The sequence below is a fragment of the Balaenoptera borealis genome (genome assembly GCF_965194805.1).
Source record: "Balaenoptera borealis genome assembly, chromosome: 19".
Taxonomy (NCBI): domain Eukaryota; kingdom Metazoa; phylum Chordata; class Mammalia; order Artiodactyla; family Balaenopteridae; genus Balaenoptera; species Balaenoptera borealis.
In genome coordinates this window covers 13,377,329-13,393,378 of record NC_138878.1, presented here as the reverse complement: position 1 = coordinate 13,393,378, position 16,050 = coordinate 13,377,329, and the positions used below count along the sequence as shown (strand labels likewise).

The 16,050-nt window shown below is 44.7% G+C and overlaps 1 protein-coding gene across 15 annotated transcripts; it reads left to right on the top strand.

The window, feature by feature from the left end:
- The first annotated feature begins 19 nt into the window (after nucleotides 1–19).
- On the top strand, nucleotides 20–15,157 carry ZNF23 (zinc finger protein 23). 15 transcript variants are annotated; one of them, XM_082369839.1, is made up of 6 exons: nucleotides 432–558; nucleotides 3,604–3,664; nucleotides 5,855–5,919; nucleotides 8,144–8,270; nucleotides 8,914–9,027; nucleotides 11,955–15,138. In XM_082369839.1, the coding sequence occupies exons 3-6, from the start codon at nucleotides 5,887–5,889 to the stop codon at nucleotides 13,754–13,756; spliced, it is 2,076 nt and encodes a 691-aa protein (XP_082225965.1). In that variant the 5' UTR covers nucleotides 432–558; nucleotides 3,604–3,664; nucleotides 5,855–5,886; the 3' UTR covers nucleotides 13,757–15,138. The 15 variants fall into 15 exon arrangements, with proteins under 15 accessions (XP_082225958.1, XP_082225965.1, XP_082225962.1 ...); XM_082369840.1 differs by lacking the exon at nucleotides 3,604–3,664 and having other exon boundaries at nucleotides 451–558; XM_082369844.1 differs by lacking the exon at nucleotides 3,604–3,664 and having other exon boundaries at nucleotides 492–558; nucleotides 5,855–5,988; nucleotides 8,093–8,270; nucleotides 11,955–14,928.
- The last annotated feature ends 893 nt before the right edge of the window (nucleotides 15,158–16,050 follow it).

Below are 16,050 nucleotides of genomic sequence, written 5' to 3'. Positions count from 1 at the left end.
TTCCGGCCGCGCCACCGAGCGGCCCGCCGCGGAGGTGAGTATGGGCTGTGGGAGGCGGGGGCGGTGCCTGCCTCCGAGGCTCTGGGTGCGGTTGGGACGCTCCTTCCCCCTGCGTTGGCGGTGGGTTTCCTTTCGGGGGGGGGGCTCTTCCCCCCATCCTCGATTCCCGCTTTGGACTTGGTGGCCGATGACGTTCCGTCTCGTGGAAGGCGAAGCCCGGGTTACTGCCACAGCCACGAAGCCCCGAGCATTTAGCACTTTGGGGAAGATGCTACTCGCCTTTTGGGAACTTGTGTTGGAGCAGCCAGGGCGTGGAATATTTGCAGGGGTGAAGCGGCCTGAGGTGATATGATGAGTCTTTTGACATGCTGAGGTCGTGTAGGGGCTTTTACCTGCACGTTTTATGCATTTCAAATATGGACTGTATGCGCCCCGCCTCCTAACACAGGGTGTGAATCGAGGCCAGTGGGGGAGCAGAAAAAGCAGAGCTCCTCCAGGCCACAGAAGAAGCCCGACTTTTGAGGGCACTGTCTTCTGGAGCCGTGTCAGTTCCAAAAGGTAACCCGGCCCAACTTCTCTTGGGCGGTGGGATGACAATGACCTGGGAATGATTTCTACAATGTAGAATATACTGATCTGCTTAGTCCTAGAATACACAAAAAATAGTTCCAGAATGACTCATTCATACTCTCTTGAAAGCAAGTTTACAAAAAAATATACTATAAAACAGTAATGAAAACATGAAGTGTGGCTAGTAGTGTATTCAGAGGAAATTTTGTGGCCTTATAGGTTTTAATTACCAAACAGGAAAGAATGAAAATAGATTTAAAAAATCATGCAACCTCAAGAAGTCTTTGGCTACAGGTCTTTTTAGCCTTACAGAATTTAGTTAAAATACTGTTTTGCAGAGTTACTTAGTTCTTTTCTTTACCACCACTTCAGTGTGGTTATGCTGTGGTATAGTTAGGCTTATTTACTGTTGTTTGTATTTTTTGGATGTCGCACCCCCCCCCATCCCATTCTGGTTGGTTGATTTTTATACATATGTATAGATAGATAGATAGATAGATAGATACAGGTATAGATATGTGAAACATTACTGTGGTTATGAAAGTCAGAACAAAAAGGCACAGAGAAGTATCATTTCCTTCTGCTCTGTTTCCCTCCATCCTGTTTCCGTTCCCAGGTTCCTTTCACCTACTTCCCATCCACACCTGAGGCCCCTATTCTGCTTAGTTTCTTGTTTTTCCTTCTATTTCTTTTTGCACAAATCACCAGATACAGATGTATTTTCTTATACTCCCTTTTTTTCTTACACAGAAGATAGCACACTACCTTTTGCACACTGAAAATCATTTCATATCGTAAGACAAGTATGTATATTTTAAATGTTATGTATACAGAAAATTGCATCTAGCATGGCATTTATGGAGCATAGTAGTAATGTGAGCACCCATTAAACACGCCACACCATTGAGAAGGAGAACACTGCCCATATGGCTGCATCTGTCTGTGTGCTCCTCCCCAACCCAGTTCCCACATTCTCACCCCAAGAGGTAACAGCTCACTTGAATTTTGTGTTAATAATATCTTTGATTTTTGATAACACATATCATATTTGTGTTAATCATATTTTTAAAAATAATTTTATCACATATACATGTGTCTAAATAATGTGATTAATTTTGTTTTTGAGCTTTATGAAGATGGCATCATGGTGTCTGTAGTCTTCTGGGACTTGCATAACTCAATATTATATTCCTAAATTCATCCATATTGTGTGTGTAGCCGTGAGTCATTCATTTTTGCTACTGGGTAATGTTCCATTGTAAAAATGGTATGACAGCTTATTTGTGTATTCTCAGTGGACATGTGAGTTGTTTCCAATTTTTTGCTATTAAAATACTGCTGATAATGAATAATTTTGTATGTATATCACCTACATATGAGAGTTTCCCTAGGGTATAAGTTTTAAAATTTAGGCATGAATATTTATCCAACACCTTTGACATCCACTGAGATGGAGAGTATGTTTTTCTTTGATTTATTATTGTGGAAAAGTACAATCTGTGCTAATATTGAACTTTACTTGCATTCATAGGATGATCCCTCTTAGTCATGATATGTCACATTAAGGAACTACCGGAGTCTAGTCCTCAATATTTAGGATTTTTGCATCACTATTCATAAATGAGACTAGTTTATGGTTTTTGTATCCGTATTTTGCTGGCATCATAAAAAGGGCTGGGAAACGTATTTTGCTGTTCTCTGCTACAGTTTAAATAGTGTTAGAATTATTCATTTCTTAAAGATTTGAAAGGCTTTTCCCATGATACATAAGGGCTCAGTGTTTTGTGAGAGTTCACTCTTTACTGGCTCTCTAAACAATTAGGTAAAAGTAATCATGGGTTATGGAGAAAAATCTATATAATAAAATTGGTAGAGTTGATTTATTAGATTCAGATAGATTATATGTTCTTCCATCACAGGATAAGTTTTCTTTCTTTAAATTTATTTTATTGGAGTACAGTTGATTTACAATGTTGTGTTAATTTCTACTGTACACAAAAGTAATTCATTTATGTATGTATATGCACATATATATATACACATTCTTTTTCATATTCTTTTCCATTATGGTTTATCACAGGATACTTAATATAGGTCCCTGTGCTATACAGCAGGACCTTGTTGTTTATCTATTCTATATATAATAGTTTGCATCTCCTAGTCCCAAACCCCCAGTCCATCCCTCCCCCACCGCCCTCCCCCTTGGCAACCACAAATCTGTTTTGTATGTCTGTGTTTCTCTTTCACAGATAAGTTCATTTGTGTCATATTTTAGATTCCACATATAAGTGATATAATATGGTATTTGTCTTTCTCTTTCTGACTTACGTCACTTAGTACGATAATCTCTAGGTCCATCTATGTTGGAATAAGTTTTCTTTTTAAGCATCCATGGAATATTTTTTAAATGGACACTGCAGCCACAAAAAAAAAACCTCTAAAAATCTGTAAAGCAGAAGTAAATAGATCAGGTTACTTAAACACCATGCAATAAAGCCAGAGAATAAATTAACAACAACAAATTATCCTAAACAGTTCTTTGTCCAGAGACAAAACACAGTTGCTGACGAGTTATAAAATAGTAATTAAAATATGAAAAGCCTCTGGAATGTAGGGAATAATGTATTCAGAGGAACATTTATAGGTTTAGATTGCTACACAGGAAGAATGAAAATGAATGAATCATGTAGCCTCAAGAAGGTAGAAAAAAGCTTTTTGTAGTCTAGCTTCCCCTGAAAGCAGAACATAGGACAGAGATTTGCGTGTGGGCAGTTTCTTTGGGAATGTAGTCCCAGGGTCAGGGTGAAAGACAAGGAGAGTGAAACGGAGAAGGAGGGACAGCCAATACAAGGATGCGCTGTCAGGCTGGCCCCTCCACAGGCGACTGGTGCTCTGACTTGCAGGATCTTTGAGGAGCCTTGGAATCTCATGGCTGCCCACATGGGGGACTAAAGGGGGAAACGTTTATCCACTGACCTCTGTCTCCTGTTGGTCAGTGGTAGCATCACAGGCATTAACTCCCCTGTCCTTCAGGACCCAGCAGGTGTCCGCAGATGTCCCACACAGGACAGAGAAGCCCCAGGGCAGGAGCCAGGTATGTGTGGTGTAGACCCTTGAGGAGGCATTTGTAGGTTGTACTTGTGCAAAGCTGGTCAAAGCCTCTGGAACTGGACTAAGAGTGGACAAGAGGATTTGGTGAGGTACATAAGGTGTCTTGTACGGAGCTAAAGAAACAAATTTTAAAAAGCAGAGCTTAATTAAAAACAAGTAGAGGGGGCTTCCCTGGTGGCACAGTGGTTGGGAATCCGCCTGCCAATGCAGGGGACACGGGTTCGAGCCCTGGTCTGGGAAGATCCCACATGCTGTGGAGCAACTAAGCCCATGCGCCACAACTACTGAGCCTGTACTCTAGAGCCCATGCTCCGCAACAAGAGAAGCCACCACAATGCGAAGCCCGCGCGCTGCAACGAAGAGTAACCCCCGCTCTCCGCAGCCCGTGCGCAGCAACAAAGACCCAATGCAGCCAAAAAAAAAAAAAAAAAGGCACCAAGAAAACAAGTAGAGGGACTTCCCTGCTGGCGCAGTGATTAAGAATCTGCCTGCCAATGCAGGGGACACGGGTTCGAGCCCTGGTCTGAGAAGATGCCACATGCCGTGGAGCAGCTAAGCCTGTGCGCCACAACTACTGAGCCTGTGCTCTAGAGCCCGTGAGCCACAACTGCTGAGCCTGTGTGCCACAACTACTGAAGCCCGTGTGCCTAGGGCCTGTGCTCCACAACAAGAGAAGCCACCACAAGGAGAAGCCCACGCACCACAACGAAGAGTAGCCCCCGCTCACTGCAACTAGAGAAAGCTTGAGCGCAACAACGAAGACCCAACGCAGCCAAAAATAAATAAATAATTAATTAAAAAAAACCAAACAAACAGGTAGAAAAGGGAGTGGTGTTCTAAATAGAAAAGCTGGTTTTTTGAAAATAAAACAACATTAAACTAGATAAACCATGGTTCAGCCTAATGTTATTAGTCTGCTTGGGCTGCCATAACAAAATATCATACACTGTCTGGCTTAAACAACAGAAATTTATTTCTCACAGTTCTGGAGGCTGGAAGTCCAAGATCAAGGTACCAGACGATTTGGTTCTTGGTGAGGCTGCAAGTTGCTGCCTTCACTGTGTCCTCACAGCAGAGACAGCTCTGGAGACTCTTCCTCTTCTTATTAGGGTACCCGCCATATCAGATTATGACCTTGTTTAACCTTATTACCTCCTCATGGGTCCTATCTCCAAATACAGTCACATTGGAAATTAGGGCTCCAACATACGAATTTTGGGGGGACACATTCAGTCCATAACATTAACTAAGGCTAAAAGGTCTAGAGAGTATATATATTCAAAGAAGAAGTAGGAAAAGCAAGGTATACCTCAAGGTATGGAGGAAATGAAAAAAATCATGAGCCACTGTTTCCCACAATTCTACACTCAAGTTTAAATTCTGGAAGATATAGACAATATTTTAGGAAAATATAAAATTTCAAGACTGACTTTGGGAGCACTAAAAATCAGAAAATAACCGGTCCATGTGGTCTTGAATACAATGAACAAGGAGTGCTGGGTCATGGGACCCTGGATGCTATAGTGACCCCCTCTCTCAGGAAGCTGAGGCCTTGGCTTCTTTCCCATCAGAAGGCTGGAAGGTATGAGGAGCCAGCCTGGTACCTCACTTGTGACCTAGCTTCCTCACGGTAAACCTGGCCCGGTCAGGAGCCTAACCTCCCAAGATCTCTACAGAGGTATCAGGACTCCTGAGGGCAGTCAGCTGTGTGAGGGAACGGGCATATGGGAGGGAGCAGCTGTGCCTTTCTCCAGGAGGTGCCTCCCTGGGGCCTGACTCTGAGGCCTATGTGCTGGGGCTGCAGCCCCTCCAGCCTGGCTTCTCTTACAGTATAATAGAGAGGGATGCTCGTTTAGAGCATCGTGTTGCTACACGAGTCTTTGTTTTATTATTCTTTAGATTCTACCTGCATTTTATGCACACTCTTGTGTGTGTATGATATGTGTCAGAATTGTAAAAATCCTAGGGTTCCTGGCAGTGAGCGTCAACGTCATGGCTAGGAGGAGCCCTGGGCGCAGAGCCAGTGACAAGATCACTCCTTTCTTCCCATGGCAGCTCCTGCTCGCACTTCTGTCTGGATGCTGGCTACCTGCATCTCAGATCTTCTGTGAGGGGCTGTATTGTTCATGGTGGGGGTGGCTTGTCTCACACTTGTCCCCCTGTTTTCCCTCAGCTCCAGTCCTTCTCTGAGAGGGAGACCAGGTGATGGCAGCCATGCTCCTGACAGCCTGGCCCCAGGTGAGCTGTGGGTCCTTCAGCTCTTCCTCTGAGCAGTTTCACATTGAAGAAAACTGAGAAGGGAATCTGGTGAGCCTTGCTATGAAAGCTGAAGGGGCCCTCCATGCTTCTGCCTGCCAGACTGGAGCTTGTGGGAAGAGCGGTGATATGGAGGGATAGGGGCCAGAGACCAGGACAGGGAAGACAGAAGTGTCTGGAAGGCAGAAGTGCAGTCTTCTGCACACCAGTTTGCTTTGCTCCCCCAGCAGAGGGCTTTGGTGAATGAGAGACATGGAAGCTGCCCATGAATGGAAGAAGATAGCAGAGGACTAGGATTCCAGGGAGGGGGGTGTAGGTAAAGAGGAATAGCAGGACCAGATCCACATAAAGAATGGCTGTGCCTCTAATTCCAGGGGAAGGGGACATAAGGGGAGTGGGATCAAGGGAGGGAAAAAAGACAGGAAGTCCTGTGTCTCATTGTGTCCTGGAGAGGCTCTCAGGGCTTGGGGTGCAGTGGCCAAGCTTTAGGTCACTGATAAGAGCTCTGGATCCTCTCCCCCAGAATAACATGCAAATGAAAATTTCCATACGATTTCAGGGATTTCATGGACCCCCTGATGCTCATCCATGGACCTCCATGGGCTACAGTTTGGGAATAATCATAGTCACAGTAACTCCAGTTACACCATTTGAGGCTTACTATGCTGCAGGCACCATACTAAGCACTTTACATGGATCACTTAGTCCTGACAGCCGCCCTGGGAGATAGGCACCTGTGTTGTGTTCATTCTACCACAAAAGAAACAAAGGCAAAGGGGAGTGAAGTGACTTGTCATTGTGTGACTTAACTGTTCAGCCCTATGACACGTGTGGAGCCAGTTAAGTTAACGTGGTCAGGTTTCTGATGGCTGTGTGGGGAATAATTTGAGGGGAGATTTAAAAGCAAGGTGACCACTTCACAAAGAGTCCTATTGGTGTAGGTGACATTGGCTTCATTAAGGCAAGTAGTTGCTAAAGAGGGAGATCCAATTCAAGTAATGCTTAACATAAAAATCTCTAGGAGGAAGAGTCAAAAGATTGGGGTGGGGTAAGGAGGAGGGAGGAGTCAGGAACGAATCCCCAGGTTTCTTTCCTGTGCAGATGGTGGTGGGTGACACCAGCGGAGGTTTGAAATAAGGAGGAGGCACCAGTTGTGGGCTAAAAGGGGATGGTGGGCGACAGCGAAGGCATTTAATTTTGTACAGAGAATTTCTTGTCTTATCCAAGTCACACGATGAATGACTCACAGAAGTGCCCACAAGTTGGACTAGAATTGTTGATGGGTGGAGGCCAGTAGAATCAAGCAAGACAGGTCCTGGCAGAGAGCAGTTGAGAGGCAAATCGCTGCCAGTGTGTCCCCAAGGTTGTTACAGAAGGCCGAGGTGGGTAGAGCGAGAGCAGCCAGAAGTGGCAGCTGCCCAGAGGGGAGGAGGTGGGCCTGGGAGCGGCTCAGCCATCAGCCCTGATGGTGGAGCCTGTGCTGAGTGCCGAGTGCCGAGTGATGCAGAGGAGCAGCTGAAAAGATGGCTGACCTCCCTTCTTTCCCAAACCTCCATGGAGAGACGGTGAAGTCTTGAGTGAAGTCGGACAGGATGAGGCTTGACTGGGAGAGGGTAACAGAAAATGGGTTTTCAGCGAGAGCCATCTGGAAGCAGGATGGGCTGCCTGCTCTCACCCCTCCCTCCACCTCCGCGGTGCCCAGCCGATCTGGGCAGCACTGAGCTTCCTCTACTGAAGGCGCTGGAGCAGAGGCTATGCAGCCTTTTGTAGGCGGTCCATGATAGAAATCAGGTGGGGCTGGGTGAGATGGAAGCCATGGCTGTTCTTTGGGCGCGGCTTGAGGGCGAGGGCGAGGAAGTGGGAAAGCCTCTGGGTGGGTCCAGAGCTGCTTCCACCAGTGAGGGCATGGCCTGACTGAAAGAAAACAGTTGCGTTAGGGGAACTTGGTCATGGGAGGTTTTTTTCTTTCATCTCAACTTATGTCATCCTTTGTAAGTGTGAAATATGGCATGAGGTTTCTCTGCTGTGAGCCAAGTCAGATATTCCATGCTTTACCTTCCAAGTGTTTTTCTCAAATCTTTCCCCCTGTTATTAATTTTGTGCTCTTCACAAGCCCCTCCTCAAGCCCTCATACTGCCCTCTGCCCCTCACCTAGGGCATGAGCCATGGAATTGGCCCCTAGGGCAGCAGGAACCTGTTGTTTCAGAAGTCGGTGACCTTTGAGGATGTGGCTGTGTACTTCACCCAGACGGAGTGGGATGGCCTGTCCCCTGCACAGAGGGCTCTGTACAGGGATGTGATGCTGGAGAATTATGGGAATATGGCCTCCCTGGGTAAGGCCTTTCTCCCCCGGGGACTCAGACTCTGCTGATTAGGGTTTCCTGGCTTCCTTTCCCCTTACTGGTTGCAGGTGGGGCCTCTGGTAATCCTTTACTGAGTGGGAACCCCAGGGGCTGATTCCTAATCCCCTAGACCCGGGGTTGCTAGGAAGGGTGAACCCCAAGCCCTTTTTGGGCCAATATAGGACTTTACTGGGACTGGTGTGCACTCTTGATCCACCCGATAGAGGCTGTGTTTTGGACACAGGGTGGAAAAAAAGTAACTTCCTGTTCTACAGCATTACCTTCAGGTTCCTCTTCACCCTACCTGGATCTCTTGAGTGTTTCCAAGGATCTCGGTGTACTTGTAATATTTTAGGTCCCAGTCAAAAAATGGTACCTATCCCTTTAGGTAGAATCTCCCTGTTTGCCCTGCATGAGGTCTCACAGTCCGGGCCCTCCCCAACTCCTCCTGCATCTTCTCAAGCCTCTTCTTCCCACCCCCCCCCCCCCGCCACTTTCCCATAGTTCTTAGGCACGGGACCCTCTGGGGCTCTTTCCTTCCCTCCCCATTGCTGACACAATCTGAGAAGAGGTTTAGGAAATCAGCTGTGGGAGATTATTCACCTATCTTTCCTATTTCCTTTCCCCAAAACAGGATTTCCCCTTCTCAAACCTACTGTGATCTCACAGCTGGAGGGAGGAGGTGAGCTGGAGGGCCCATCTCCACTGGCCTCTGGAACAGGCACAGGCCCCCAGGGCCTCTGGACTGGTAAGGAGGCACACATTGCCAATTATGCTGGAAAGTTTAACCCTTTAGGAAGAAAGTCAGCTTTAGCAACATATAAGCGTGCCATATTTATTAGCTAACCATACAGAGTAGCATTTAAATTTTTTTTAAAATTTATTTATTTGTGGCTGCGTTGGGCCCTCGTTGCTGTGCACGGGCTTTCTTTTTTTTAGTCGCAGAGAGTGGAGGCCACTCTTGGCTGCGGTGCGCAGGCCTCTCACTAAGGTGGCTTCTCTTGTTGCGGAGCACAGGCTCTAGGCACGCGGGCTTCAGTAATTTTGGCACATGGGCTCAGTAGTTGTGGCTCGCGGGCTCCAGAGCTCAGGCTCAGTAGCTGTGGCACACGGGCCTAGTTGCTCCGCGGCATGTGGGATCCTCCCAGACCAGGGCTCGAACCCATATCCCCTACATTGGCAGGTGGATTCTTAACCACTGCACCACCAGGGAAGCCCCATTTAAATAATTTTTGATGATTTCTAGAGATGGGAACAGTTGAGACCTTTCTGACTATTTTCATAGTTTGCTATTTCTTTCTAATTCCAAGAAGAGATCTTTTTTCAAATGCTTTATTGTAATTATTTTCAATCCTAATTTTGGAATTCTGCCTTTCTCAGACAAAATGAATGGATTCAGTACTTTTTTTGGGTCCTTGCTACTTTCTAAGCACTGTCCACTTAATGTAAAGGATACAGAATTAAAAGTCTTTTTACTTATTAGACTTTGGAGTAGACTTTCTGAGTTCCAATCCCAACTGTACTACTTCCTAGTTGTGTGACTTTGAGCAGGTCAATTATCTGCATTCTCTAAGAGTTAGTGTTCTCACTCTTGATAATGGAATAATAATTATAAAATGAGGTAATGGTGCTAGGTTTGATGATAAAATGAGATAACATGTACCAAGTGCCTAGCTTATAGTGTGTGCTCAGTTAAATTGTTTTTATTATTATTATTATTATTATTATTATTATTATTTTGGGGGTGAGAAAGCTGTATATAATAAGCTGTAGGAAATAAAGTGGGAGGAAGTAATACTATCAATTTGGTGCTTCTCAAAAGATGAACAAACACATCACCTGGGTGTCTTGCAGATGTGCAGATTGTCATTCAGTTAGTTTGGGGCAGGGCCAAGATTCTGCATTTCTGTTAAGTTCCCAGGTAATGCCAGTGCTTCTGGTTCCCAGACCACTCTTGAAATAGTGAGGTTCTCATTGGCTCACGCAGAGTAGCTGCCAGGTGATTTCCCATCTCCCATGAGGCCCAGCTTTACTTCCTGCCTTTGGAGCCCATAAGATACTCTTGCATCCTTTTGATGAATTCTCTTTTTTTAAAAGATGGTTTCAGTGGCTTTTTGTTCCTTGTAATCATTCAACCATATGTTCACTGACCAAGGAAGACATGTTTTGGAAATGGAGAGCTTAAAGTGCTTGACATATAGAGGGGGATGAAAGTGATATTGTGGAGATTCTTAGTCAGAGAAGTCTGGATTTCGTTCTATAGGCAGCAGACAGTCCTGAAGTCTTTGAACAACCCATCATGATGTCAGCTGAGGATAGAAACATTCATCTAGTCAGTGTATGTAGGTTAATTGGGGCTGGGAATCAAATGGGTTCTAGGCAGGCAGAAGGGGAAATCACAGGGCACAAGACCCATGTCAGCAGAGTTGATTTTTAAAAAAAATTTTCCAGGTAATTTGCATTTTTTCTTTGTAAGTTTCTGATACTACAGATGAATATTATTTCTATAATCAGGAAAAGACCAATATTATTTTGAAAATGGTTGCTAGGGAAATCCAGGTCATTTGGGTCTGTTGAGGACAATTATAATGAAATACTGGGGTAGGGGGCATATTACATGTGGTTGAGGAGAGATGAGAGATGAAAAAATAAAGGAAGCATTTTGGGGCCAATTTTGAGAAATTTGAGAATAAATGTAGAGATCATTAGTTCTACTAGGACTATGGGATTATAGAAAGACTAATAAGATTACAGAAAGAATTTTAGGGAGTGACCAATTTTAGGATTGAGGGAAGAGGTAGAAGGAAAGGCAAGGAGAATGCAGCAGTGTTCTGGAGAGGTGGGAAGAGATGGGATCAAAGGGATCAAATGGGCCTGAACAGAGCCTTTCTGAAGTAGAGAAAAAAGAAGTTAAAGGAGAAGTTTTGGAAAGCCTAGAGTTCAAGTTCTAAGAAAAGAAACAAGATTTGTTCCCATTTGCTTCCTAGTGCTAATACCTGCCATCCCTTGTTGCCACATGTTATTGGATTCTGTGCCTTCTCCTTCTTAAGCAGTTTCCATTTTTATTAATAGAAACTGCAGAGTGTAGTAAAGTATGGTGTGATGGAAAGAATGCTGATCTGGCAGATAAGACCTAGAATTTTGTTCCACTGCTGTCACTTTCAACCTTCTTGTTACTGGTTATTGGTTTAGAGACTGGTGATCTTTTAAAATCATTACTTTAAAATTTGTAATATTGGTACATGCTCAAAACACTATAAAAAATGCATAAAGTGGGAGCAGTGGGGAAGTCTCCCAAACTTCCTGTGCCAGTTTGCTCAGTTTCTTGTGTATTCTTGCAGTAGTTTTCTAGGCATATTCAAATATATGTGTTTATGTCAGCCCTTTTTACTCTCCTTTAGTGGAAGGTACTCTACATACTATTTCTCAACTTGTTTTTCCACTTAACAGTGTATCTTTGACATCTTTTCATGTCAGTACATATAGATTTATTTCATTTTATAACAGCTGCATGTTATTCCACCTTATGGATGAATCTTAGATTCTTTGACCTAGTCTGGTGATTTTAAAGAGCCCCCCCGCAATTACTCTGATCCTTTTTTCTTTCTATCACAGTTCTTCTTTTTTTTCTAACATGGTTCTTACATGATATTTTATGTTTTCTGTTTTTTATAGTAAATATTGATATCCAGACTGACAATAATTTGACAGAGGAAATGTATGAAGAAAAACATAATACATCATTTGACCTTCAAAGGAACTCGTCCCAGGAAACAGACTTTTCAGAAACCTATATTCTAGAGAAACAGCAGGAAGTCCACTCAGTAGGAAGTATGGAGAAAGAAAACAGGAGTGTCATTGATGGGACAGTGAAAGACGATATAAGCCCCATGGAGGAGTGTTTCTTTAGGCAAAGTCCAAACTTGAATCAGTGTCATACCATCTCTGCTGGAGATCAGCCCCCTGAGTGTACAGGATTGGAGAAAGCCTTCAGCTTTGACACAAAACCTATTCAACATGAAATAATTAATTCTGGGGAAAGACCTTTCAAATGTGAAGAATTAGTGGAAAGCTTTAGGTGTAACTCTCAACTTAATCAGGATCAAGATAGCTACACTGGGGAGAAGCCCCATCAACCTAAGGAGTGTGGCAAAGCCGTTAGTGTTAATGCAAAATTAATTTGGCATCAAAGACTTCACAGTGGGGAGAAGCCCTTCAAATGTGTAGAGTGTGGAAAAAGCTTCAGTTACAGTTCCCATTATATCACACATCAGACTATCCACAGTGGGGAGAAGCCCTATCAGTGTAAGGTGTGTGGCAAAGCCTTCAGCGTTAATGGGAGTCTGAATAGGCATCAGAGAATCCATACAGGAGAGAGGCCCTATCAGTGCAAGGAGTGTGGGAATGGCTTTAGCTGCAGTTCTGCATATATCACACATCAGAGAGTCCACACTGGAGAGAAACCTTACGAGTGTAATGACTGTGGGAAAGCTTTCAATGTTAATGCAAAATTAATTCAACATCAGAGGATCCACACTGGAGAGAAACCTTATGAATGTAATGAGTGTGGGAAAGGATTCAGGTGCAGCTCCCAGCTTAGGCAGCATCAGAGCATCCACACTGGAGAGAGACCCTATCAGTGTAAGGAGTGTGGAAAAGCCTTTAGTAATAATGCAAAACTCATTCAGCATCAAAGAATTCACACAGGAGAGAAACCCTATGCATGTACTGAATGTGGAAAAGCCTTTGGCGTCAAAGGGAAGTTAATCCAGCACCAAAGAATCCACATGGGTGAGAAACCCTATGAGTGTAAAGAATGTGGGAAAGCCTTCAGGTGTAACTCCCAGCTTCGGCAGCATCTGAGAATCCACACTGGGGAGAAGCCCTATGAGTGTAATGAGTGTGGAAAGGCCTTCAACGTTAATGCAAAACTAATGCAGCACCAGAGGATTCACACTGGGGAGAAGCCCTTTGAATGTAATGAGTGTGGGAAATGCTTTACTTCTAAAAGAAACCTAGTTGATCATCACCGAATCCACACTGGAGAAAAGCCTTATCAGTGTAAGGAATGTGGGAAAGCCTTCAGCATCAATGCCAAACTAACTAGGCATCAGAGAATACACACTGGGGAGAAACCATTCAAATGTATGGAATGTGAGAAAGCATTTAGCTGTAGTTCTGACTATATTGTACATCAGAGAATCCATACTGGAGAGAAACCCTTTCAATGTAAGGAGTGTGGAAAAGCCTTCCATGTTAATGCCCATTTAATTCGGCATCAGAGAAGCCACACTGGGGAGAAACCTTTCAGATGTGTGGAGTGTGGCAAAGGCTTCAGCTATAGTTCTGACTGTATTATACATCAGACTGTCCATACTTGGAAGAAACCCTATGTGTGTAATGTGTGTGGGAAAGCCTTCAGGTTTAGCTTCCAACTTAGTCAGCATCAGAGTGTCCATAGTGAAGGAAAGTCCTAATGAGAAGGATGTAGAAAACTGTCAAGGTTAATGCTGAACTAGATCAAGTATCCTCAGATTCACCCTGGTGGAAAACCCTGAGAGAGAAATGGATATGGCAGAGTCTTCACAAGGAAACAAATCTTTTCCATTTTATTCAATTTTAGATCAAGAATGACAACCAGTTTTAAAATAACATCCAAAAATAAATAGTTTGTTTTATACCAACAACCAATAGAAAATATAATGAAAGAAAATATCCCATTCCCAACAGCATCAAGAAAAGTTGATTTTCTAGATATAAACTTAGTAGGACCTATGTGGAGAAATTATAAATCTCTGCTGAGGGGCACAAAAGGAAAGTTAAATAAATGGGGGGGAGAGAGAGTGATACCTTGTTCTTAGAGAAACTCATAAAGATACTACCTACCTAAATTAATTTATTGCCCTTTTACTTTTGACAACAAGCATGCATCACTTTTGTAAAGAGGAAAAACAATAAAGAGTTCCTTAAGGAAAAAATATGAGTAAATCTTTTTATTTTCATGGTATGGAGAAAACCTTTCTAAGCATCAGATGAAAGCCAGAAACCAACCATGAGGGAAAATATTGATAAATTGACTTCAAAATGAAATATTTATGTTTTTGTTTTAAATAACCCCAAATAAGGTTAAAAGATAAAGCACAAAAAGTGGAAATACCTTTGTAAAATTTGTGATATAAAAGTGTAGTATCATACAAAGAGGTCTTAAATTATGAGAAAAATAAATGACAATAGGAAGGAGCTTTTAAAAAGATATAAAAATGACTAATAAAGGAAGATGTTCAGTCTCAGTAGTACTCTAAGGAGTAAAAAATTAAAACATGCATACAGTCACACATAGGAAGCCCTCCAACCTCTCTCCCACTGACAAGACAAACACACAGACCCTCTTATAGACACACAGTGTATCCCCACAGCGCCCCTTTCCCCATACCTGCTACTGTGCTCTCTGTAGCTCGGAGGCCCGTGTTGGCTGGGAATGCTGTCTTGCATACCTCAAAGGAGCCACTCCTGTCAGAAAGCTACTGATATGGTATAGGACCTCAGCAGAGTGTTCAGGGCCATTGTGTAAGTGACATTCCCCCCACCTCACCTGCATATGGGTGGAGGCAGATCCTGGAGCCCCCAGAACACAGAGGAGGGAGCAGAGTCCTTCCCCCTGACCATCTGGCCCTGCTCCTGTGAGCAGCTCCAGACCACACAAAGAGACCCAGAAGTGCCCTGGGCCATGGGGTCCAAGTCCTTCATTTACTTATAGAGAAACTGAAGACCAGAGACGAATGGCACTGCACCTGGTCACACAGCAAATCAGTGGCTGAGGTGGTCCATTACCCAGGCCAGAGGAGAGGTCAGAAGGCCATGGCTTACCCCAACCTTCCTAGATCATGAATAGCCTCCAGATGGTCTCCAGATGTGACAGGGAAGATGGGGACTGGAAGTCCTGCCATCCTGGCTCCCAGTGGGGTTTGGCAGTTTGTTTGCTGCGGCAGGACCAAGGCAGGGACTGTAGGAGGGCTGAGAAGCACTGAGGACAGGACCAGATGTTCCAGATCTGCCACCAATGTCCTGTGTGACCTTGGCCTCTGGGTCTCAGGCTCTTTCTCAGTGCAGGGTGGGGGCTAGTCCCAGGGCTCAACACCCTTCTCACCCAGTCGGTCCCTGAGGGTTTTCTCCCTCTTTGTAGCTTTGTTACTGTCCACAGCAGGTCCTTCTGTTCAGATCCCAAGGATACGAGGGTGAAGAAGGCAGATACCCACAAAGTATCATGAAGTCACGTGGTCCCATGGCCCAGGAGTCCTGACACCCTGTAGTCTTGATGTTCACTACTCCAGCCAAGAGCTGCCTGGGTTCAGTGGAGGCCTTATGAGGACAAAGAGGAGCCATGGCTCTGGATACCCTTTTCCCCTCACAAAGGCACTTCTTTTCTGAAAGGGAGCCATGAGCCTGGAAAGGTCAGGATTAAAGCAAGTTTCTCCCTCAGTCCAGGTCAGCATGTTCTGTCCCTGCAGCACAGGGCACCCTCCCACCCTGGCCTGTCACCCTGGAAGGGGCCTCAGAGAGCATCTGGTCCTGCCCTGTCCAGGTCAGGAGGGGAAACAGGCTCAGTGGAAAACGCGGCTGCTGCGGGGCCCCAGCAGGTCTGGGAAGCCTGGTGAGAGAGGTCCAAACAGGGCTGGGATGGTCCATGGGTGGGTGGAGACAGGGCTTGGGTGTCATGTGGGGGGACGAGAAACTCAGCACAGCTCTCCCTGGGCTGGCAGCCCTCTCCTGG

What these genes read in the sequence shown, in the direction of transcription:
- ZNF23 (XM_082369832.1), top strand. Translation starts at nt 41, where the DNA reads ATGGGCTGTGGGAGGCGGGGGCGGTGCCTGCCTCCGAGGCTCTGGGTG. An exon ending in AGCCGTGTCAGTTCCAAAAG is followed by an intron (nt 559 to 5,854) that starts GTAACCCGGCCC and finishes GTTTTCCCTCAG; the next exon opens with CTCCAGTCCTTCTCTGAGAG. An exon ending in TCCTGACAGCCTGGCCCCAG is followed by an intron (nt 5,920 to 11,954) that starts GTGAGCTGTGGG and finishes TGTTTTTTATAG; the next exon opens with TAAATATTGATATCCAGACT.